The sequence below is a fragment of the Chionomys nivalis genome, chromosome 16 (assembly GCF_950005125.1).
Source record: "Chionomys nivalis chromosome 16, mChiNiv1.1, whole genome shotgun sequence".
NCBI classification, from domain to species: Eukaryota; Metazoa; Chordata; class Mammalia; order Rodentia; family Cricetidae; genus Chionomys; species Chionomys nivalis.
This window is the reverse complement of record NC_080101.1, coordinates 54,811,887-54,835,583: the sequence shown is the minus strand read 5'-3', so window position 1 is coordinate 54,835,583 and position 23,697 is coordinate 54,811,887. Positions and strand designations below refer to the sequence as shown.

Here is a 23,697-nt window from a genome sequence, read left to right as displayed (position 1 = left end):
ACGCCCAGAGTGTGGCGACTGGTAGGCTTTCGGGCCGGGAGTGCAAACCGGAGCTGTCAATGGGTGACTTCAGTACTTCTGTGGGAGGGGCTGTCAAACTGTAACTCCTCCAGCAGGCCATATTCTGCTCATTTTTCTTTTATGGCATTCAAGAGCAATTCCTTGTGATAATCTTGGAATGCTTCGTGGAATTGCCTCATTGAAGTGCTTAGTAGACTAACATGATTTTCTAAATGGACTTCCAGGACCCAGTAAATGACATCACTTAAAGAGGGGTTAAACACAGACAGGAATCCCTGTCAGGTTTTAGTCGCTGTCAGGTTTTTGTCAAGGATGATAGCCTACATGAGGAGCTTCAACGCACAGACCACACATTTTGAGAAGTCAAACTCACCTTCCCTTTACAATTAGGTAAGTGAATACTGAAACCTGTCACTTAACACACTGAGCACTTAGCAGGGTCAGGTTTCCTTTATGTGCACAATAAAACCGACTTTGTTTATTTTGGAGTAGAACAGATTCACAGTTTGTACGATCAGGATTTATGATGTGTTCTAGCAGCGTAAAGACAATGTCTCTATGTGAGCTAACTGTGAAGTATCCTCCCAAACTATCAGTTTACCGTCTATGTCACGCCACAGTTGGGAATTTCTGGTGGGCAGACCCAAGAAAGTGGCCAGGATGCTGCAATCAAGTGATGATAATAAGGAGACATTTATTTTGACTTTATCTAATTACATCTGAAGCATTAACCAAATAGAGCTATCCCTAGTGTATGGTTTATACATTCTGATTAACCTCGACATTCATGACACAACACGTGTTTTTTTATATGTTATTGTAGCAAGAAGAGTTCAGGAAATACTTAGTCAATATTTTACTTCTGAAAATATGTTTACTGATCTTATTTTTTAAAAAAGAATGCTATACCTACTTTTTCATGATTCTTTTAATTTTTAATATTTATATTCTATATTTTTAAAGATTATAGTAAATTAATCTTCGAAATCAACTTCCTGCTTTTATGGATATCCTTAGATATTATTATATTTTGCCAAGAGAAATATAGTATATTAAGACAAACTCAACACATACGAAGGACTGTGAAGAAAATATGTCACATTAGCTAAACACACCAAATTGTACTGATCGTTTGGAATAGTCTCTTTGCCCACATAAAAATGTATTTCCAATTGCCAACTAATAATAACTTTAAAGTGGAGAACGTTTCAATGAAGGTTAAACACAGTTATTACATTTTTGGAGGAGTGGCAGCGAGTGCATACTGGGCTTTTTATTTATAGGAGGCAGTTCCTCTTTATGGTAATAAGGCTATGCTCCCATGAAGACCAAAAGACTGTGTGCACAGCCCTCATCCTTTCTTATCTACATGGTAACTAAACAGCATGAGGAATGTCAGTACGATCTTTGTTTATTACACTTCCAATACTAAAACCAACACAAACACAGCTCAGTAGTAGCTCATAGTTTTCTGATTATTCTGCCCTGTCCTGTTTCCATGTGACGATCAGACCAGGGTACTCCTCTTTAAGATGGAAGTGTTTGAACACAGGTCTTTAAGGAGTTGCTTGAATTATTTGGAGCTGGATTCTGATAGAAAATGTGTTTCCCACACACGTAATTGTAAATTATTCTTTGCCTTTCCCAGAGGAAGATTGTAAGGCTACAAGCAGATCCAAAATGCCAGACACATCCCTTCAAGTGCAGTTTGCTTTTATAATGGAAGTCAGACATAGGGACACTCGCAGCATCCAATCAGCCTCAATTCACAAAAGGAAGGATTCTCCAGCATTTTTCTCAGATTACAAGCTTATACCAAAAAATCCTTCTTTTCATATTCATGCACTGATAATTTTCTAAACTAATTAAGCAGAAAACCAGATAGAGAATCAGAAGAATGAGCATGTCTGATCCTTTTGACTTTTGTGGTAGACATGCTAATGTTTGGCTGTATAATGAAAACACACTAAACGTTTTACATTCCTAAGGACCCTCCCCCCTTTTTAACATAAATCCCATGTACTGTCCTCAGTCACCAATGTCTTTATAAACAGAGATCAAGACAAAGCTACCCATGGAGTAATTTGAATGCAGAAGCCTTACAGTTTTCCAGCTCTTAAAAAGATTTACTCTACTTACTTGAACCTACTTTTACTCATCCCATAGCATTTATTTTAATTTATTAAAGGAAAAAGATAAAAGTCTTCTTTTATAGGTTCTATAGGTTATAGAAAATTTACTGAGTTACTAAACAAAAAATTGCCATAATATATTATGAAATGAAATAGCAAGAAGAAATGAGAGGAACATGCTGGACATCAACTACAACCAGCGCTCCAGAGGTGTGTGAAGCAATGGGAGGCAGCCATCCTGCATAAAAATTATTGTATTCCCTAACAGAGACTAAAGGTCTGAGTTCATCACAGGAGTTAGCTAAACCAAAGCATTGATTATACATTGGCTTTAAATTGAGATTACTGGTACATATAATTGACATACAGTCATTTTCACAAACTGAGAATAAGATTCTTTGTTTCTAAGCCCTTATTCTAGATTCTCTATTTCTATTTTAAGTCTATTTAGAATATTTTATTTCTTCAAGATATCAGAACATGAAGGATGACAGGAAGACTAAGGGGCATGTATGAAGAGGGAAGGAGAAATTGAAGTGAATAAAAGACAGAAAAAGTTCACTTTGAGCTGATGATTATGAATCATAAAGAAAATAAATATCACACTCTGGTTTTCCTTGTATTCCCCATGTAGTCCTGAGTTACAGGAGGGAAGCCTAGAAGGAGGGAAGGAAAGGTGAAACAGAAAGAAAGGTTTCAAGTTGTTTGTTTGAGCTGTTTATTGTGCATCATAATCAAAAGAAGTATTATAGTCTGGTTTTACTTTTATTTTCCACTCAAAAGTGAGTGTAGAGTTCACATAATTCAGAAAAAAATTCCAGCTTACAGTTTCTCACAGTAAAGGTCATTAGATTTTAAGAAGAGTAGGAAGAAGTCGTAAGGCTACATTAGATTACTCTTTTTTCAAGGCTTAACTAAAAGCATTATCTTCGAGGAGATGGAACTGATGTTCTTGAACTCTCCATCCAGCTGAGTGCATGAGCACAGCTGCCTACCCCTGAAAGCCTGAAACTCACAAGCTCACAAGCTCACACTGATGATGATACATACATCCTCTCTGTCTCTGTCTCTGTCTCTCTCACTCTCTCTCTCTCTCTGTCTTTGGTTTTTGGTTTTTTGAGACAGGGTTTCTCTGTGTAGCAGTTTTAGCTGTCTTCGAACTAGAACTTGTAAATCAGGCTGGTTTTGAACTCACAGAGATCTGCCTGCCTCTGCCTCCCAAGAGCTGGATTTAAAGGCATACGCCACCACCACTTGGATCTCTCACCATCTTTGAGGATGGGTCGCACTGTGGCCCTGGCTGGTTTGGAGCTCACCAAGTCCACTAAGTTGACCTCAAACTCACAGAGATCCTTTGGACTCCTCTTTTGAATGCTGGTTTCAAAGGAGTCCTCTTTTCAGTATCTGTAGTAAGCCTGAGAAATAAACTCCAGCTCCTTATGGAGAATCTAGAGTTCTGACAGATCAAATGTGTGTTCTCCGAGCTCTGGTCAGTCAGTTGCTCCGAAGGGAATGCTGACAGTAGCTGAAGTGTCAACTGAATTGGAATGATCAAGGATTTTTAAAACTGCTTTTCTTAAAGAGGAGAGTCTATGAATTGCCTTAAAAATTACATAAACTTTCTTTAGAGAAACAGAAGGAGGTAAAAACAATGAATGTAGTGCTTACAAAAGAAAACTCAGTTTAGCATTGACTCTTAATAGCAGAAACATTTCTATCTTATCTGTAAGACTATTAAGTCTGTTAAATTGTTCTATACTTTATATTTGATTTAATCATTCCTTCATAGTGTGATTTAAAAAAGAAAACAGGCTAATAAAAATCAAGGTTATTTTCATTAGAACATTTTCATGGAAGCAATTTTGATGCTAATACCCACATAAAAACATTTTATTTTCAAGTATAGTTAGTAAAATTTGTTCTTTAAATTTAATCCCCAAGGTATATCTGTAATTTTCATAATTTCCATATTCTACTTTACCAACATGAAAACCACAGAAATACATTCACTGAAAGCTACATGAAGGAGGTAACAATCCACACCCAGACAGTAATTTTCACTATAAACAGAAAGCCATCAGTTGATAGCATCTATTCAACAAAATGACATATTAATTAAAAATAAAACAACCTTCAACTTTTCACTTCTTATAAAAACTCAATAAGATCATTTCACTTTCTTGTTATTATTGAACTGACTAAATTATCATCCCTCTTTGAAATGAAAAGCTTGCCTCTCTTTTTAAGTTTGAGGGAAAGAGAAACTGAGAACTAAAAAGAAGTCAAGGCAGACAATTATTTAAGTGTTTGTCTTCAAAGAATATTTTGCTGTCACTTACACAACCAAGTTTTCCGTTAGCTATAATGATGGGCTTAACCCTCAGAAAGATTAATATTTTTTCAAAAGTCCAAATACATATAATTTTTTAGAGAAACAAAACCATCTTTTCTTCTTATTTTCTTGTTCTTTGTTCTATTAGACCCATGTAGTGGTCATCAGAATCACATCAACTCATTAGGACACATATACCAAGTCTTTCCTGACATTACAAAAGTGTATTAGTGTTATTATTATTATTATTATTAATAGTAGTAGTAGTAGTGTATTATATACTGACAATTTATTCCTTAGCACTGATGAATTTTTTAAGCTCTAAATGCAACTCTCATAACTGTGTTTAAATGTATTTTGAATTCCTCTCTTAAAATAATGATTATTTCATAGGGCATTTCTCAACTAACGTCTTGCAGATCACACGCAACTCAGAAATGAATGTAAACCTCTCGGTATTAAGACTTACTACATGACTTTTTATTTGTACAAAGTGATTAAGTCACACAAGTATAGAGAATGTCATTTGATAATCGTGTTTTGAGAAATGGACCGTGGACACAGGTACTTTGGGACCAACAGAACTGAATGAGAGAGATGACATTCTATGTTGTAGTTGTGACGTGACTCAGTGGTTTTATTTCACTAGGTATAACTTGTTTGCTTGTGGCTGTGCCTCCCTTTATAACACAAGTTATTGTTGAGTTCTTTATCCCCCTACCTTATCCTCCTAAATTTTTAAAATATTTGTTCTACTTACCTATGAAATCATAAGATTATTGTTTGTAACAAAACATACAAATACATTTAAACTTCAAGACGCAGAAACATGTGAGACTGACTCCTGAGGATCGTACACTGAGACCCAGGCAGAAGCAAGAAATCCACTGAAGGAAATCTTTGGAAGACGTACAAAATCTGCATATATTCAGCTTGCCTTCAAGGTCAGTTGCCTTATGATTCAAAACAGACTCTCCTTTTCTGAAGATAAGAGGATGATTAACACTCAATTATTAACCGGAATCCAGATTATGCTGGCAACGAAAATAAAGTAAGTGTGGTATAAGGCACAGGCTCCATGGGCAGGCCCTGCTTTTGAACATTTTTTTTCGTTTTACAATGCGTATTATCACTGCTGCTGCTGCAACCTCAGCAAAGCTGGTTAGAATAATAAAGATTATGATGGCACGCCAATACCAAACTTGCTGTATTATACAGAAGAAAGGGAAAGAAGCGATCAGTTTTCTGTTGTACTTGTTTCTTACGTATTTCAAAGGATACAGGGCTTAAGAAAAATTAATGGCAGTTTTATGATCCTGAGTATATGCTCCAGCCTGAATATCTTGAATAAATGTGCTATAACAACCATGAACTTTTACATCTGGAAACCAAATAAGTAAACAACTAGGAGTTATATCTTTTGTTTTAAAATGAAGTCCTAGATTGTGTAGATTGTCACATAGTGAAGAGCTGCTACTCGGTATTCCTCAGTGAAGTTTTCTTATGTACCACAGTAGAACAATACTTTATTATTCCATTTGATTTGGATAAAACTAAATAGTCAATTAAATTAATTGCATTGGCATTTAATAAAGATAGGTATACGCTCACAACAAAAATGTTAATATTTCACCCCTCATTTACTAAATGCTTAAATGTTTAGTTGCTACTTTGAGTAATATACAACACATAATTATAATTAAGAGCAAGCATGTTAATCTAATATGGACTAATTATCTTAGCTGAGGTGGTGACTTCTGCACAAGGTATCATTCTTTAACTATGTGGAAACTTAATACATAACTCACATGTCAGTCTGGTAGATTCTGACGCGTGTTAGAATCAAGAGACTCTTAAAGGCCACAAAAAGGTCCAAGATGCATCAGATACAATTAAAACAGTGGAGCTAGAGCAATGACTTGGCAGTTGAGTATATAACTACTCTTGCAGAGGATCACAGTTCCCAACACCCACAGTGAGGTGGCTCAGGGCACTCTATATGTTCAGGCTCAAAGAGTCTTCTGGACTCCACAGGCACCTGCACATATCCCCTACACACACACACACACACACACACGTACAAGCACACACCCGCAGATACATATAAACAATTACAAAGAAAGCAAATATTTTCAAAATGTATCTGCTGAGAGGAGGTCTTACTAGTGTCTTTGAAGAACTTTATGTGATTCAAAAAGGATCTTTGAAGTGACTGCTTCTGAGTTTGATGAACGAATACACTTTCAATTTTCTACTTATTATTGTGGTTCTGGGGATTGTAACACTATACTTGATAAGCACTCCATACATACTAAAGCTGTAAATTAAAGACCTACACAAGTAATTAATTTGACATACCATAAACATAGTTTATGGGTTGAGTACTTTCCAATCACTATAAATTTCTACAGAAAATACTCAAAATATTTTTGTTCATAGATCTGTCAGTCAGGTACTCATCACCATAATGGTCATCATCATCCTCATCACCAATATCTCTATAAGAGAAGGCAGACAGATGACAGATAAAGATAGATGATAGATGATAGATAGATAGATAGATAGATAGATAGATAGATAGATAGATGATAAATAGATAGATGATAGATAGATGGATGGATAGATAGATAGATAGATAGATAGATAGATAGATAGATAGATAGATAGATAGACAGACAGATCATTAACCTTCCAAAGCATCCAAGGAAATATATAACTAATCCCCACACATGTACTCCTCTGAAGCAGAGCTGATTTACTGGTATAGAGATACATAGGAGTGATAGTCCTCCTGCTGACTCCTGAATACTGTCTTGAGTAATATTGTTATTAATTCTTACACGATTCAGTGGGAAGTAGAAAATAATGTTTGTAACATTATAACTCTAATTCTAGTTTAAATTCGAACCAAAAACTGTCCTGAATTTTAATACTTCAACTAACATTTTAGTGTATATCAGGATACCAGTGGTAAAACTTCCCAACACACACACACATGATTCTTCTAGTTGCCTTACTTACTTATACTGTTGGAAGTATGATCATAAGTAACATTTTGAAAACATATTTCATGTAGTTTAGGAAACAAGCACTAGAATAGAAAATGCTCATATAATATTATAAGGAAAGTTTGCTGAGGGTTAGCAAGGTGCCTCAGCAAATCATAGTGTCTACAGCCAAGTCGACAGCCTTTTGGCCCAGGTTCCACATGGTGGAATGTGTGAACTAACTTCCACAAACTGTTCTTTGACCTTCGAATATGCCAGTCCATACACAAACACCCGAGTATACACTCTCACACAAAATTAAAGTGTATCAGAAAGCTTTTCTTTTTAAAGAAAGTTCAGAAAAATTCACAAGTAAAAGTCAATAAGGCTGCTTCCCTAAACCTACGGATATTATAAGAGCTTACAAGGTCATTAATACTAGTCAACATTTTTCTTTATAGTCTAGCATTTGCAATAGGTAAAGAAATTAAATACTTACTATAAATTTGAGGAGATGATGTGAAAATTATTTTTAGAAAATAGTGACAAGTAAACTCAATCTCAAATATCAAATTTATAAAAAATTAGTTTTATATGTCTTTTAAAAATAAGGTATGCATTCTGATTATAAAGCCAGGTATATGTTGATTGGGTTTTATTTACTTCTGATGAGGAGGAGAAATTTTAGATGACATATCATCAAACATGTATTAAAGAATAAAAGCTTGCAAAGAGCTAAATATAGTAAATAAAAGAAAACCAGAAATAATCCACTCGAAGCATGAATATAAAGCCATCTATGATGGTTAGCTTTAACTGACAACTTAAAGTAATCTAGAATAAAATGGTAATATGATCCCAGTGAAGGATTGTCAGCATTGGTTTGACTTGTGGACATGTCTGTGGAGGATTGATTATCTTAAATAAGAAGTCTAATTGTTGTGAGAAAACCCGTCCTAGTGTGGGTAGCACCATTCCCTAGGCAGTGGTAACCTTGAACTCTGCAAGTGTTGCATGCATGCATTCATTTCTCTCTGCCCTTGACTTTGGGTGCAATGAACTACCTGTTTGAAGTGTATATATTGATTTTCCTACAGATTATTATCTGTAATCTTGAACTACCAGCTGAATAAGTTCCTTTTCCCACCAAGTTGCTTTCTGTTGAGGTAATTTTATCATAACTATAGAAATGCAACTATGATACAATCATAATTTTAAAACATATGGCAGCTCTTCCGGTCTCTTTGGCCTCGGCGGCAGAAGCAAGATGACGAAAGGAACGTCATCCTTCGGAAAGCGTCGCAACAAGACGCACACGTTGTGCCGCCGCTGTGGCTCTAAGGCCTACCACCTTCAGAAGTCTACCTGTGGCAAATGCGGCTACCCGGCCAAGCGCAAGAGAAAGCATAACTGGAGTGCCAAGGCTAAGAGACAAAACACTACCGGGACTGGGCGGATGAGGCACCTAAAAATTGTCTACCGAAGATTCAGACATGGATTCCGTGAAGGGACAACCCCTAAACCCAAGAGGGCAGCTGTTGCAGCATCCAGTTCATCGTGAGGATTTCAATCTGTCATAAAATAAATGTTCTGGTTTCCAAAAAAAAACAAAACAAAACAAAAAAAAAAACAAAACCATATGGCAACATTAAGCTATAAACAAACCAGAAGATTCAAATGAGAACTTAAAACCATTTATTATGGATCCAAATAATTGCTTTATTATCTTTAATCTCCTGTGATGTGGGAATACTCTCTGTGTGCTGTGAATATGTTTTATTACCATTGGTTAATAAAGAATCTGCTTTGGCCTATGGAAGGGCAGAATATAGCAAGGGGGGAAATTCAAGCAGAGATAGAGGAAGAAGATGGAGTCAGAGAGACACCATGTAGCCACCCAAGAAACAAGAAGTAACAAACTATGAGCCTTGTGGTAAAATATAAAATCATAGAAATGGATTAATTTAAGATGTAAGGGTTAGTTAATAGAAAGTCTGAGCTAATAGGACAAAGAGTATGTAATTAGTATTAAACCTCAGAGTGGTTATTTCGTAAACGGCTACAGAAGCGGGTGGAGAGAAACCAGCCCAGGGGAATCAGTAGGACGGAGAATATTTGTAGCTACAATCCTGAGTTAAAAAAGTTGGTCTCATTTGTCACCTAACATCTAAAAATAAATTTTATATACATTTAAACAGCAGCAACAAACAATTTTGTTTGTAGCCTAGACTTGTAGTATCAACATTTAAGAGACAAAGTAGGTGGCTTACTGCTGTTTGAAGGCTGGCCTTAGTTACAGAGTGTTAGCCTGTCTCTAAGAACAACAACCAAAAAATGGTTGACAAGCAATTACAGAAACTGGGTAGAAAATGTCTTGCTTTTATTGTGATAAGTAAAGTATACCTTAGATAAAGAGAAGGTAGCATATCTAAACTATTTCCTATGAATTGGATGTGTTAGCATCAGATGAAATTCCTGTGATTTGGATGAACTTATTGCCACTCTGGGTTTATATAGAATGTAGGCAGCCAACGTGAGGTACATATTTATCTTTTACATATTTAAATATCGCATACATAACACTTTTAGCTTCTTTTCTAAATGTATCTTCCTAAATGTATGTGTGTGTGTGTGCACCATGTGCATGTCTGGTGCACAAAAAGGCAAGAAGAGGGTGTCAGATCCTCTAGAACTGAAGTTACAGAAGTTGTAAGCCTCCATGTGCATGCAAGGAAGGAATCTGTAATCTGCAAGAGCAGCAAGTGCTCTTAACAGCTGAGCCATCTCTCCAGCATCAAATTCTCTTTTAAAAACAATAAATACAATACAGTTTTTACCAGTCTTAATCTCATTTACTTAAACGTAAATTTTAAGTGTTGATAGAATTCAGAAATTTTGCTAATTACTTAGGAATATACCAGTTACATTTATTTCTTCTTTGTGGAACATGCTAATTCATCATCAAGAGAGAAAGATGTTGTCTATAAAGACATCTTTATGCCCTTTGTTTCCCTTCTAAATCCTGTGTTATAATCTGTGATTTCTCTAACATTTCTGCCTTTAAGGATAAATGAAAGAGAAGCTGAAGCCCGTGGGAAAACATCAGGCATATCTTCATGACTTCCCTGTTCCCAGGCTGGTTCTTACTCAGAAACTGACTCTGTAAAGTATCTTCTTTTCCATAGTCTTCTTCTTCATAGAGACCTCACTCTCAGTGAAATCCTCTTTCAACTTTAGGCTCAAAATCATGCACAATGATTTACAATGACATGTTTCTTATTAATTATAATTCTAATGATTATCAGCCAGTTGGAGAAAGTCCTTGCCAAATGCTTGTTTCCGTCCTGACCTGCCTCTGTTTCTATTTTCTCACCTCTGGAAACTATTAGGTGAGCCTGGTCCTATTACTCATGGTTCTACTCAATCTGAAGTCTCAGAGCTACCCAAGGATCTTGGGAATAAGGAAACTCAGCTTTACTGTCACAGACCTACCGTTTCCTTAAGAGGCTCAGAAGATCTGAGTAGTTCAGATGACAAGCCATTTAGGGTGGCACACCCTATCCTTGAAAGCAGTGGTCCAGATATCTTGGTCAGCACTCTGATTGCTGCCCCAGCACTGTCTGGCACAGATTCACCAGACTCATATCTAGATCAGGGACACGATGGCCTCTGCATACTCTCTCTGCTACGATTTCGTTCACACTCTGCTGACCCTGCTGCCAGCTACTCGCAGCAATTTCCTCAGAAGAAAGGCAAATGGAAACTGGATTGAAGGAGGGTTCGGTACAGTTAAGGATGGAGCTGCCAAAACTGAGTAAATCTTGCCTGATGATATTTGGGCTGGTTAGATTTTATGATAAATTTATGAATTAGAAAATATATACTGCTTACAAGCAAATTGTTATGTTTCACTCAGATGCCAACATATTGTTTGAAATGGAAACAAACAGACAAGGTTAAGTAAGGATTAGCTAATCAGCCAAAAGTATGATCTGAAGGAAATAGATAATGTGGTGAAAATTAAAGGCAATGGACTCAGATGTTAAAAAGAAAAAGTTAAAAGCTAAAATCTACAGGAAATTAAAGACAACATACACAAAAACCGTGATGGATGCCAAAACTTCATTGTCACCAGGTGTTGAGACTCACACCTCTAAGCCCTGGGTACAAGAGACTGGGTGGGAAAATTACAGATATGAGGCTAGCTTCAACTACAGAGTAAGCTCTCACCCTCCCAACCTTACCCACAAAAAAATGACTCACTGGAAGGAGCAGAGGACAAAGAAGAAGAAAAAGATCCTGTACTTGATTGGACGAGTGGTTTAGAAGAGAGCAGCGGAAGCCTTTCCAACATAATTCAGAATGAAGTTTTTGTTGTTTGTTTTGTTTTGTTTTTTAAGTAAGGGGAATGGAGAGATGGCTCTGTTCTTGGAGAGGAACCAATTTCAGTTTTAACCACTACTGTCCAGCAACTGACAATTACTTATAACTTCAGCTCCATGGTATTCAACAGCTATGACCTCTGCAAACATAGGCACTCATACATATAACACACACACACTCAGAGACAGAGACAGAGAGAGACACACACACAGAGAGAGACAGAGACAGAAAGAGACACACATAGAGAGACACACACACACTCAAAGACAGACAGAGAGAGACACACATAGAGAGAGACACACACAGAGACAGAGACACAGAGAGACACACACACAGACACACACACACAGAGAATTAAAAATAAATCAAACAAATTAATAAAGAAAATAAATGCTACAAAGAGAGAAATTCCAAAGTCAGAGATGCTGATGAAAAGCCATTCCCATGCAATCTAAAGTGGATCTCCCTATAGTTTTCTCACAAACCACGTTCTGTGGAATTTTCCCTGATCTAACTAATTTTGCTTGTGTGATAATGGTCTATTTTGCACAATCAACAATCAAACTAATGTGACACGTAAGAACCCCATGTCCACTGCAGTGACCCCCAACCTCCACCTTCCAGCTGTGGAACTTAAAACGTTTTTAGTAGGGTGACCTTTTATAGTTAAATCCCCAGAAGGAAACAATTTCTGCATGCAAGATCACTGGCCCTTCTGCTTTTGAGTGCAGCTGAAAATCCATGAGGAAAACTAGGGAGTTGTTTAAGCTTTTCCCTCCCAGCATGGCTCCACAGGAAGCTTGCAGAACAGATTCAGGGCCTGAGGCTCATGCTGATACTGCATGCAGATCCTTCTATGGGGGCCTATGTTTCTCAGTTGGGACAATCCTCTTTAATTCTCTCTTTTTTTTAATTGAGATTTCGTATGCTTATTGTATTTACATCATTTCTCCATCTGCATTTTTCACACAACTGCTTCTGTGACCCACCCACCCCTCTTTCTCATGTCTATGGCCTCCCCCTTTTTTTAAACTATTATTGCTACATATTTATAAATACAACGTGTAGCTTTTCTAGGGGTGGAGCCTTGTGAGATTTTTCCCTACCCATTTTGGCATGCCAACTGGTGTTGTCATTTCGTAGGTCTTTTTCAGTCAACTCTGTTGTTTAGATTTCATAGGTGTAGCTTCCCTTTCCTGTAGAGGAGATGTAGTCTGTCGGCAGACATCTTTCTTCTGCTGCTTATACAATCTGTCAGCCCTCAGACCTCTTCTGCTGTGTTCAGTGCTTTAGAAATGGGAGTTGTGTTATAGATCTATCAATTTTGGCTGAAGGCACGATTCTTTTGACCAGTGTGGCTTTCTGTAATAGGTCTCTCCTGTAACAAGATGCTTCTTGGATGAGAGTTGAAAGAGTGACTTACACCTTTTTGTGGATATAAGGATAAGTATTTAGAATGTGTTCAGAAATTACCCTGATTTCAGGAAGTGCCGCAAATAGAGTCTACTCTATAGTCCTTGGCCTCATCAGACATAAGTTGTATCCTTTTCAGGCACTTTAACGTGATGTGTATGAATTAGTTGCGAATTAAAGAATCTTTTTTCCACAAGCCTGGTTTCAGGATTGAAAGAACTCCACTTTTTAAATACAGAAACAGTGAAATGCATTGCCAAAGAAAATAGACACTATTAAAAGTCCCTTCTGTTTATAGTCAGTTATGTGAGTTTTATCAGGTATTCCTATCCTCTGTGTGTGTGTGTGTGTGTCTGTGTCTGTGTGTGTGCAGAAAGAGAGAAAGGTACACACACGCACACACACACACACACACACACACACACACTGTAATGGACTTGATGGCTCATGTCTTTAATCTCAGTACTTCAGAGGCAGAGGCAGGAGGGCAGGAGGATTCAAAGCTCAAAGCCAACATGAGCCACACAGTGACTGAGTGAGACCTGGTCTAAAAAAAGAAAGGGAAAAAAAAAAGGCACAGGGCAATCAGTACTGTAATTGCCATACTGGGTTGTGACAGTGTGACAGGACCTGGAGTGTTTGTTCAGTCACTTAGTTACACCCACATTCATTGGGGCAATTGAATTCTCAGTGATAAATACACATGTGATAGCAGATACCACGTTCTAACTGTTCTCCTTTCAGTTATGGGAAAGGCAGCGAAGCTCGGTGTGAGGAAGGAAAGAGGGAAGCGAGCAAGGACACCAGGAGGAATGGGAGGAGGGAGAAAAAGGGCAGTCCGGAAGGAAGAGGAAAGGAGGGGTAAGAAATGGAGAGAAAGAATGGAAGGAGAGAGGAGAAACAAGAAAAAATGAACATTTATATCTTGGGTCATAAATACTGACCTTTGAAACAGTTTAAGCCCCAAATACACAGACTGTATATAAATTCAATAAGATGTGTGTCAAAATGTTAGGGGCTAAACGGTTTCTCTGAAATGTCCAGAAGAAATAGCACTGAGCACTGACAAAGACTGCATCCTCGAGTTATCCCAGCACCTTCCCTCTCCAAAGGAGAACAGAGCCCAACACAAAGATCATTTTTATGACGCTGCTTTATTTTAAAATAGGAATGAATAAAAATAAGAAGTATAAAACAGAAGTGCTTTCAGGTGTTCCTGTAATTTCCTGGGATTGGAACCTTGCACAGTTTGGAGTGGCCTCTTACAGAGGTCTGAGCGTGGGAAATGCATTATCATATCGGGACTTACAGGAATCCAAGGAGAAGATGGCCTGAAACGTCCACACTATCACCCTCCCTGGGAATCGCCCTCTGCTTTAGTTCTCCAGTGACCTCTGCATAAGATCATTTTGTCTCCATTTTCCTTCTACGATGCCTTTCCCATTTTCCTCATCCCCATGAGTCTGCAACCCCGAAGCCTCACTCTTAAGGTTCCTGTTGATCTCTTCCCTTGAAACCTCAGATGTTTAAAGTTGTCGTTATCATTTGGAAAATGAGTCCAAATATTTATCCTAGAGATTGCTCTACTGCAAAACTTAACTGTGCACCTCAGCTGTTGAGTGCATAATCCCCCCACCCCAGAAGACTTTTCTTCACACACTCTTCTGTAGAAATACAAGTGCAAACAAAAGGTTAAAAAAAATCCCTTTTTACCAGGTGGTGGTGGCGCGAGCCTTTAATCACACCACGTGGGACACAGAGGCAGGCGGAACTCTGTGAGTTCGAGACCAGCCTGCTCTACAGATGAGTTACAGGACAAGCTCTTAAGCTATAGAAAAACCCTGTCTAAAAACACACGAACAAACAAAAAACACCAAAAAACAAACAAAAAGGATAAGGAAGTCCCTTCTTCTCAGTTTAGCGATACGGCACAGGGTAGCAGGGAAAAGTAGTTGGATTAGAGGCTGGTGTTGAGTGGTACAACCCATGTCTTCCAGCGATGTTTTGGAAATAATATCAATTGTTCATTAAGGGTGAAATGAATAAGACAGAAATGGGTGTTGAATCCTTTGAAAGTAGAGTTATAGATGCTTGTGAACTTCCATGTGGTTGATGGAATCAAATCTGGTTCCACTGGAAGAGCCATGTTCCTAACCAGTGATCCACCTCTCTAGCCCCTAAAATACTTATTTTATAATGATAACATTTACTTTTTAAAAATGGTTTGTGTTGCAAATGGGGTCTTTTTTTCCTTTTTTTTATTTTATTGATTTTTTATTGAGCTCTACATTTTTCTCTGCTCTCCTCCCCTTCAACCCTTTCCCAAGGTCCCCATGCTCTCAATTTACTCAAGAGATCTTGTTTTTTTCTACTTCCCATGTAGATTAGATCTATGTATGTTCCTCTTAGGGTCCTCATTGTTGTCTAGGTTCTCTGGGATTGTGATTTGTGGGTTGGCTTTCTTTGTGTTATGTTTAAAAACCACTTATGAGTGAGTATATATGATAATCGTCTTTCTGGGTCTGGGTTACCTCACTCAAAATGATGTTTTCTAGTTCCATCCATTTGCCTGCAAAATTCAAGATGCCGTTTTTTTTTCTGCTGTGTAATACTCCATTGTGTAAATGTAACACAGTTCCCTTATCCATTCTTTGGTCGAGGGGCATTTAGGTTGCTACCAGGTTCGGGCTATGACAAACTACTACAAAACTACAGTACTGAAAACAGTCTGGTATTGGCATAAGAACAGACAGGAGGACCAATGGAACTGAATCGAAGACCTGGATATTAATCCACACACCTTCCAACAACCTGATCTTTGATAAAGAAGCAAAAAATATCAAATGGAAAAAAGAAAGCATATTTAACAAATGGTGCTGGAATAACTGGATATCAACACGTAAAAGAATGAAAATAGACCCATATCTATCACCACGCACAAAACTTAAGTCCAAATGGATCAAAGACCTCAACATAAAGTCAGCCACACTGAACCTTATAGAAAAGAAAGTGGGAAGTACACTTGAACGCATTGGCACAGGAGATCACTTCCTAATTATAACCCCAGTAGCACAGACACTGAGAAAAATAATTACTAAATGGGACCTCCTGAAACTGAAAAGCTTCTGTAAAGCAAAGGATATGGTCAACGAGACAAAACAACAACCTACAGAATGGGAAAAGATCTTCACTAACCCCACATCAGAAAGAGTTCTGATCTCCAAAATATACAAAGAACCCAAGAAATTGGTCATCAAAAGAACACATAATCCAATAAAAAAAAAATGAGTACAGACCTAAACAGAGAATTCTCAACAGAGTAATCTAAAATGGCTGAAATACACTTAAGTAAATGCTCAACATCCTTAGTCCTCAGAGAAATGCAAATCAAAACAATTCTGAGATTCCATCTTACACCTGTAAGAATGGCCAAGATCAAAAACACTGATGACAACTTATGCTGGAGAGGTTGTGGGGAAAAGGGAACACGTCTGCATTGCTGGTGAGAATGCAAACTGGCACATTTGTATGTCAATGTGGCGATTTCTCAGAAAATTAGGAAACAATCTTCCTCAAGACCAATAATACCACTTTTGGGTATATATTCAAAGGATACTCAGTTGTGCCACAAGAACATGTGATAGCATTTACTTTATAATGACATAATTTTGATTAAAAAATCAAGCAACTGTAACATAAAACTCATGCATTTTACGTATATACAAGGTATATCTCAAACAGATGCACAAGAGAGCCTTTAAAAGATACACTATTTCTCATGAATGTTATGTTAGTCAGACTAAGCTAGCAATCTTTCTCTGCTTCCTATGGAGAAAGACATTACTTGACATACAATAATTTCTTAATTTTTTACTAAATCTCACCAACAATTACTCCCAAATGCATGCTAATGAAGGTCATTAAAGGACATTCTTATCTCTATATTTAAATCGTAATCTTCAGATTCATGGGTGTGTAGAGTTGTGAAATTTTATTAAGCTTTATGCTTATAGCTTCTCTGTATCTATATTATGCTCAATAAAGAGTTTGAAATATTAATCTATTGTGAGGCTGTATCTTAAGGAAATGTATCTATCAACTGGTGGCAGCCCATGTAAGACATCTTCTGTTAATATTTCCCATTGTGTTGTCTGTGTCATTATGGGGAGATTCCACAGAAATACCTCCTAACTATCTATTGCTCACTACCGAACTCCAAAATATTAGAATAGTTAGTTTAGTATATATCTAAAAATATTTTCTGTGTATGGCTGGAAAAAATTTAAATAATCAAAATATTTTCAGAAGAATTCTATGGACCACATTACTTGTATTTCTTGATTCTATCAGATTGAGCTTTATGCATTGTGGACAAACAGGAGAAGAAATGAAATCACAGTGACTTGAGGATGTGACTGTCCCTTTGGAGCATCACACAGAGCTGTAACTCAGAAGACTGTCTGATGGCAAAGGCTCTCTTCTTTAACAATGCCAAAGTCATCAAATTCCAGAGGTAGTGTTATATACACTTGCTATAATTTTCCTTTACACTAACATCTGAATCATCAATCAACCAAAATTTACATGATATATTAGGAAAACCATCAAGTCACATCCCTGGCTGTAATAAAGGAATGATTTTGACCCTCAACTTCTACGAAGGGGGAATTGGATAATAAGGAAATCTTTTGACAACTGGTGGAGTACCACACTGCATGTGAGGATGAGGATATGTATGTGTGTGTCCTTCTGGATGCTTGAGGATGCTGATATCTGGTATTTTCATCCTCGCTCCACTATATTTTTTGAGGCAGGATTCTCACTGAATATGCAGCATGCTGATTAGACTAGGCTGGCAGACCGGTGAGACCATGGGATCTTCCTGTTTCATGTTACCGTGCCTTCTATGTTGAACTGGGGATCTGAACTCAGGTCTTTAATCTTCGAATGCTGCACTGTACTGACAGAGCCATCTCTCAGTCCATACAGTGGATCTTAGTACCGAAGTTTTCATCTAATATTTATTTCTTATGTTTTCATGTGTTCACAGATCTCTGAAATCACTGTAGTTTACCAAGTGGTCCACAATAAGATTCAAATGAAAATTGTTGAGTAAAACATGGTATCAAATTAATGTTACAGATGAAGAGTATAAATTTATCTTTGGTCAGAGCTTTCAAATGACCCAGACTTCTGGGACCAGCAAGGTCTTTTAGAGCATTCAATATAAGTAAACTGTTCTCTAAATCACTATTGGTCTCACCAGTCACTATTATTATTACACCTAGAGTATGTAATCATTAAAGTTAAATTCTGATGGTACTTTTGAAGATCTTTTTAAATTCGTCTTTCTATGCATATGTGTGTTCGTGAGCTTGAGTTTATGTGCACTGTTGTGTAGGGACCCAAAGCTGGCACAAAGAGAACAATGGATTTCCTGGAGCTGGGAGTACAGGCGGCAGTGAGTTGCTGTGTGGGTTCTGGGAATGACACCCAGGTCTTCTTCAAGAGCAGTACCCCCTTTAAACTGCCAAGTTCTTTCTCTAGACTATTTTAAATGCATTTTGTTTGTACTACATTCTAAAATATCTACTTCCTTCCGTAACAATTTTTAAATTAATATTGTCACACTAGTCACAATTTTGTTGTTTGTTTTTGCTTTTACATCCTGACCAACTTTTCCCCTTCCTCCTCTCCTTCCAGTCCCCCCTCACTTCCCTTCTTACCCCTCCCACCCACTCCTCTACCTCTGTTTCTCTTCAGAAAAGAGCAGGCCTCCCATGGACTTCAGCAGCCATGATATATCACGTTAGAGTTAGACTAAGCACCTCCTCTTCTACTAAGGCTGAACAAGGGGGCCCCCCAAGGAGACAGCAGAGTCAAAGACCATGTTACACAACTGTAATAAATAAGCAGAAGACCTAGGCCAGTCCCACGCCGGCTCTGTGAGCCCTTCTGAGGCCAGGTTAGTAGATTCTCCGGGTTTTCTCGTGGTGCCCTTGAACCACTGTCTCTTACTATCCTTCTCCTCCTCCTGTGCAGGATCCCTCAAGCTCCTCCTAATGTTTGGCTGTGGGTTTGCATCTGTTTCCCTGTTGCTGGGTGAAGCCTCTCTAATGCCTTCTCCACTAGGCACCAATCATTGTCTTTCTGGGTCTGGGTTCCCTCACTCAGGATGATCTTTTCTAGTTCCATCCATTTTCAACAAATTTTGTGAGGTCATTGTTTTTAACAGCTGAATAATACTCCATAGTGTAAAGGAACAACATTTTATTCCTCTGTCCTTTGGTTGAGGGACACCTAGGTTAGTTCCAGTTTCTATTACAAATAAAGTTGCTATGAACATAGGTGAGTAACTGTCCTTGTAGTATGATGGAGCATTGCTTGGGTTTATACCCAGTAGTGATATAGCTGGGTCTTAAGGTAGATGGATTCCCATATTCTCTTTTTTCTTCCTTGTTATGCTGGGGACAAAACTTAGGGCCTCAGGCACTCAAGGCAAGGTCTCTACCACTTGGCTACAGACCAGACCCACTGGTATTCAGTTATTGATTAACTAGAGACACTAAGCTGAAAATAGCTGTGTGTGTGTGTGTGTGTGTGTGAGAGAGAGAGAGAGAGAGAGAGAGAGAGAGAGAGAGAGAGAGAGAGAGAGTATATATAATCTAAGAAAGCTTAAATATTTCTTCAATGGACTTATTTTGCTCTGTTAGTCTCCAAATATGTTTTAGGCAATAGTTTTACTTTCTATTAATATGTTAATCTTCATTTAAGACTATCTACAGATAAGGTTGAGTCTGATGTTGCAAGTTTGTAATCTAAGCACTCAGAAAGCTGAGATATGAGGGTCATGAGTTCCAGGCTAGCCTGCGTTTCATAGGAAGATCTCATCTCAAACTATAAAAATAAAAGCAAAGCAAAAACGTTATAACACTAATTTTTTAAATTAAATTTTAAAGCAAAGAATATAGCTTAGTGGAAGAGTACCTGCTTAGAACACATGAAATTCAGAATTTGACCCCCAGTACTGAAAACAGACGTTTTTCCCCCTTTCCTTTCTGTGATAAAACCACAGAAATAGAGAATATAACAAAAGTAGGTAAGAATATGTAGGTAGATTTGTAAATAGAAGTAGTAATTTATCCACGATTCCTAATATATGAATATTATATATCTTACACTGTCACATAAATATATACACATATATGCAATATCTGTGTAGACATACCATTTTCGTATAGATCAATCCACAAGTTGTCAGTTCAGATAAAATTGTAGTGCTTACCCTCAGAGCCAGATGTCACCTACGTTATCACGGAAAGATGCATTATACATCTTAGGTACTGCGTAAAGAACAACAACCCTCTTATTTCCCTTATTGTCCACCTAAGTTACAGGGCTCTATCCTTGAATTCTCTCACAGAATCTACCAGAAGATGGCAAACAATTCCTACAGGTGTCTTCTTTGTAGAGTAAGAGCAAAGGCAAAGCAGAATAGAGAGAAATCAGTCCACGGTCACACATTCAGAAATGATTTCAAAGTCATAATGAAGTGTCCACCGTGACAGTTCAAACACCAGCTTTATTAGGCTGTGACTTCGAAAGGAGGTCAAAGGGAATGATATTGTAGCAATCAAGACACATGCTTCCTTGTAGGAATTAGAAGGAATGAGAATGAGGTTTGTTAATTATTTTCTCTGATTAGGTTACCTATTTCACCGCATGTGCATTTAAATATTAATCAGAGATTCACTCTAGTGCAGAATTATTCAAAAGGATGAAAGGAGAGAAAAGTTCAAGCCTGAGATAAACAACTCCTCACAATGGAGGAGTAAGTAGGTTTCCTGCTCCTGAGATCTACTGACAAAGCCCCTAGAGCAGGGAGGCTACTTTGCTTTGATTATCTTGAAAGGTGAATTTATATTTTTATCAAATTTGTATGTTAGCCGAACATTCAAAGCCAGAGTTTTAAACATTTAGTTCATTATGTTTTAAGAATTTCTTATATGAGAACTGTATTTCCAATTTCTACCCCACGGTCTTCCCACTCCAAGCCCTCCTAAGTATCCTTCTCCTCCTTCTCAGCTCCATAATCTGCTCCTCTTAATCATCATACAAACCTAGATTCTTTCTTTTTTAACTTTTTTAATTTTACATTTCAAACTTAGTTTCCTCTCCCTTTCTTCCTCCTGCTTCCCCCACCTTCCACCCACCCCACTCCCCCAGCCCCTATCCGCTCCTCAGAGAGGGTAAGGCTTCCCATGGGGAGTCAACAATGTCTGTCACATCACACTGAGGCAGTACCAAACCTGCTCCCACCAATCTAGGCTGAACAAGGTAGATCTCCATAAATGGGCCCCAAAAAGCCAGTTCATTCTCTAGAAATAAATCCTGGTCCCACTGCCAGTGGCCCCACAGTCTGTTCCAGCCACACAACTCTCACCCACATTCAGGGGGCCTAGTTCGGTCCTATGCAGGTTCCCCAGCTGTCAGTCCAGAGTCAGTGAGCTCCCACTAGCTCAGGTCAGCTGTTTCCCCATCATGGTCTTGACCCCTTTGCTCATATTATTGCTCCTCCCTCTCTACGAATATGTCTGGATTCCAGAAGTTGGCCTAGTGCTTGCCTGTGGATCTCTGCATCCACAGCTCTCCACTACCATCAGTTACTGGATGAAGGTTCTGTGATGACAATTGAGGTAATCAACAATCAGATTACAGGGGAAGGCCAGTTCAGGCACCCTCTCTACTATTGCTTAGATTCTCAGCTGGGGTCATCCTCGTGGATTCCTGAGATTTTCCCTAATGCCAGGTTATTTTGCTAACTCCGTAATGACTCCCTCTATCAAGATATCTCTTTCCTTGCTTTCCCTCTCCAACATTACCCCAACTTAATCTTCCTGATCCCTCATGTTTTCCTCCCTCTTCCCTTCTCCCCTCCTCACTTCCCTTCCACCCTTCCCACCCCACCCCCACACTCTCAATTTACTCAGGAGATCTTGTCTGTTTCCCCTTCCCAGGGGAATAATGTACATCTCTCATGGGGTCTTCCTTGTTTCCCGGCTTCTCTGGGGTCATGGACTATGGGCTGGTTATCCCCTTATGAGTGAGTACACACCATGTTTGTCTTTCTGGGTCTGGGTTACCTCACTCGGGGTGTTTTTTTTTTCTAGTTCCAAAAAAGAATTTCAGGCATTGAAGATATGATAGAGGAAAGAGATCCATCGATCAAAGAAAGTATTAAATCCAACAAATTTTTAACACAAATATCCAAACCCAGATTCTTAAATGTCACCACACCTTCAAGGTTTGGGGGCTGCCATATTTATTCTGGGCTATACTTTATGCTATACTAGAAGATTAGTAAAAAGAATCTATAATTCTCTCCATATATACAATTACATACATTGAAATATTTATATAATCCTCTTAAACTTACATACAGAATTGTTTAAATGCAAAACATGTATTTTCATCAAGAGAAAAAATAATCATTAAACTTACCAATTTTAAGACTTTAGTTTTGTCTCCAAGAACATTCTTGGGGACAGCATTTCCTAATAAAAATTTAATTAGAATGTACTTCGTTATTTATTACAAACAGACAGCCAAGGGTCATTCCACTTCAGTCACTGAGTGGTAAGCAAAGTTAATTATTCAGAGCTTGTGTTTCTACAAAGCACTTAAACTCTTACTAGTTAGTTAAAAGAATCAATCACATTCTTCTTCAACAGCAACAGCAACAAAACCTCCAACTTTATTTAAAATGTGGGAAGAACTACTATCTACCAAACACTTGTGTCCCAGTCTCAGGTAGCATTTTGCAGCTCTCATGAGATCTGCAATGTGACTGTCTCTATCCCTTCCTAAGGTGAGAGCAGTTAAACGAAGGCTTTCAAAACAGAAAGGTAAAGCAAAGGTTGTTCAACATTTTGCTATGGGTCTGCTTTCATTTTGTTGTAGTGAATGGACGAAACTTTAAAAAGTCCTGGTTTTGAGATCTCCACATTTTTATCCTTTATAACTTCTTTTGTTGGAAAATGGTGAACTTGAGGTAGGGAGATGCTACCCCCTGGGAGAGAGCAGACACACTCTGGCTCCTTTGCATATTCTAAAGGTGTATTGGCATGCAAATCAGAAAGGCCACACAGTTAGGAGCTTTGAGATATCTTAAAGCAAAGTTGCAGCTTGTGGCTGGGGAAGCGCCGAGTGAAATGTCTTGTCAAAAGTCCACTCCATGTTTGCAACAGCATTGAGCTTACAAGTCAGTAACTGCCTCAGATATTTCCTGCTAAAGCCAGCGCCTGGCTTCAAAACCCAAAACATGTTTACAGAATGCCGACAAAGGAGAGGGAAAGCCTCTCCAAACCCAAAGAAACTAACCATAAAACCTTTCAAAAAGGAAATTTCTCAGTGGCAGTAAAAAGAAAAT

General features: G+C 38.1%; 1 protein-coding gene across 1 annotated transcript; it reads left to right on the top strand.

Annotated features, from left to right (window-relative positions):
• The first annotated feature begins 8,713 nt into the window (after nucleotides 1-8,713).
• LOC130888138 (60S ribosomal protein L37-like) lies at nucleotides 8,714-9,072 on the top strand. The gene has a single exon (XM_057791013.1). The coding sequence runs from the start codon at nucleotides 8,740-8,742 to the stop codon at nucleotides 9,031-9,033; it is 294 nt and encodes a 97-aa protein (XP_057646996.1). The 5' UTR covers nucleotides 8,714-8,739; the 3' UTR covers nucleotides 9,034-9,072.
• The last annotated feature ends 14,625 nt before the right edge of the window (nucleotides 9,073-23,697 follow it).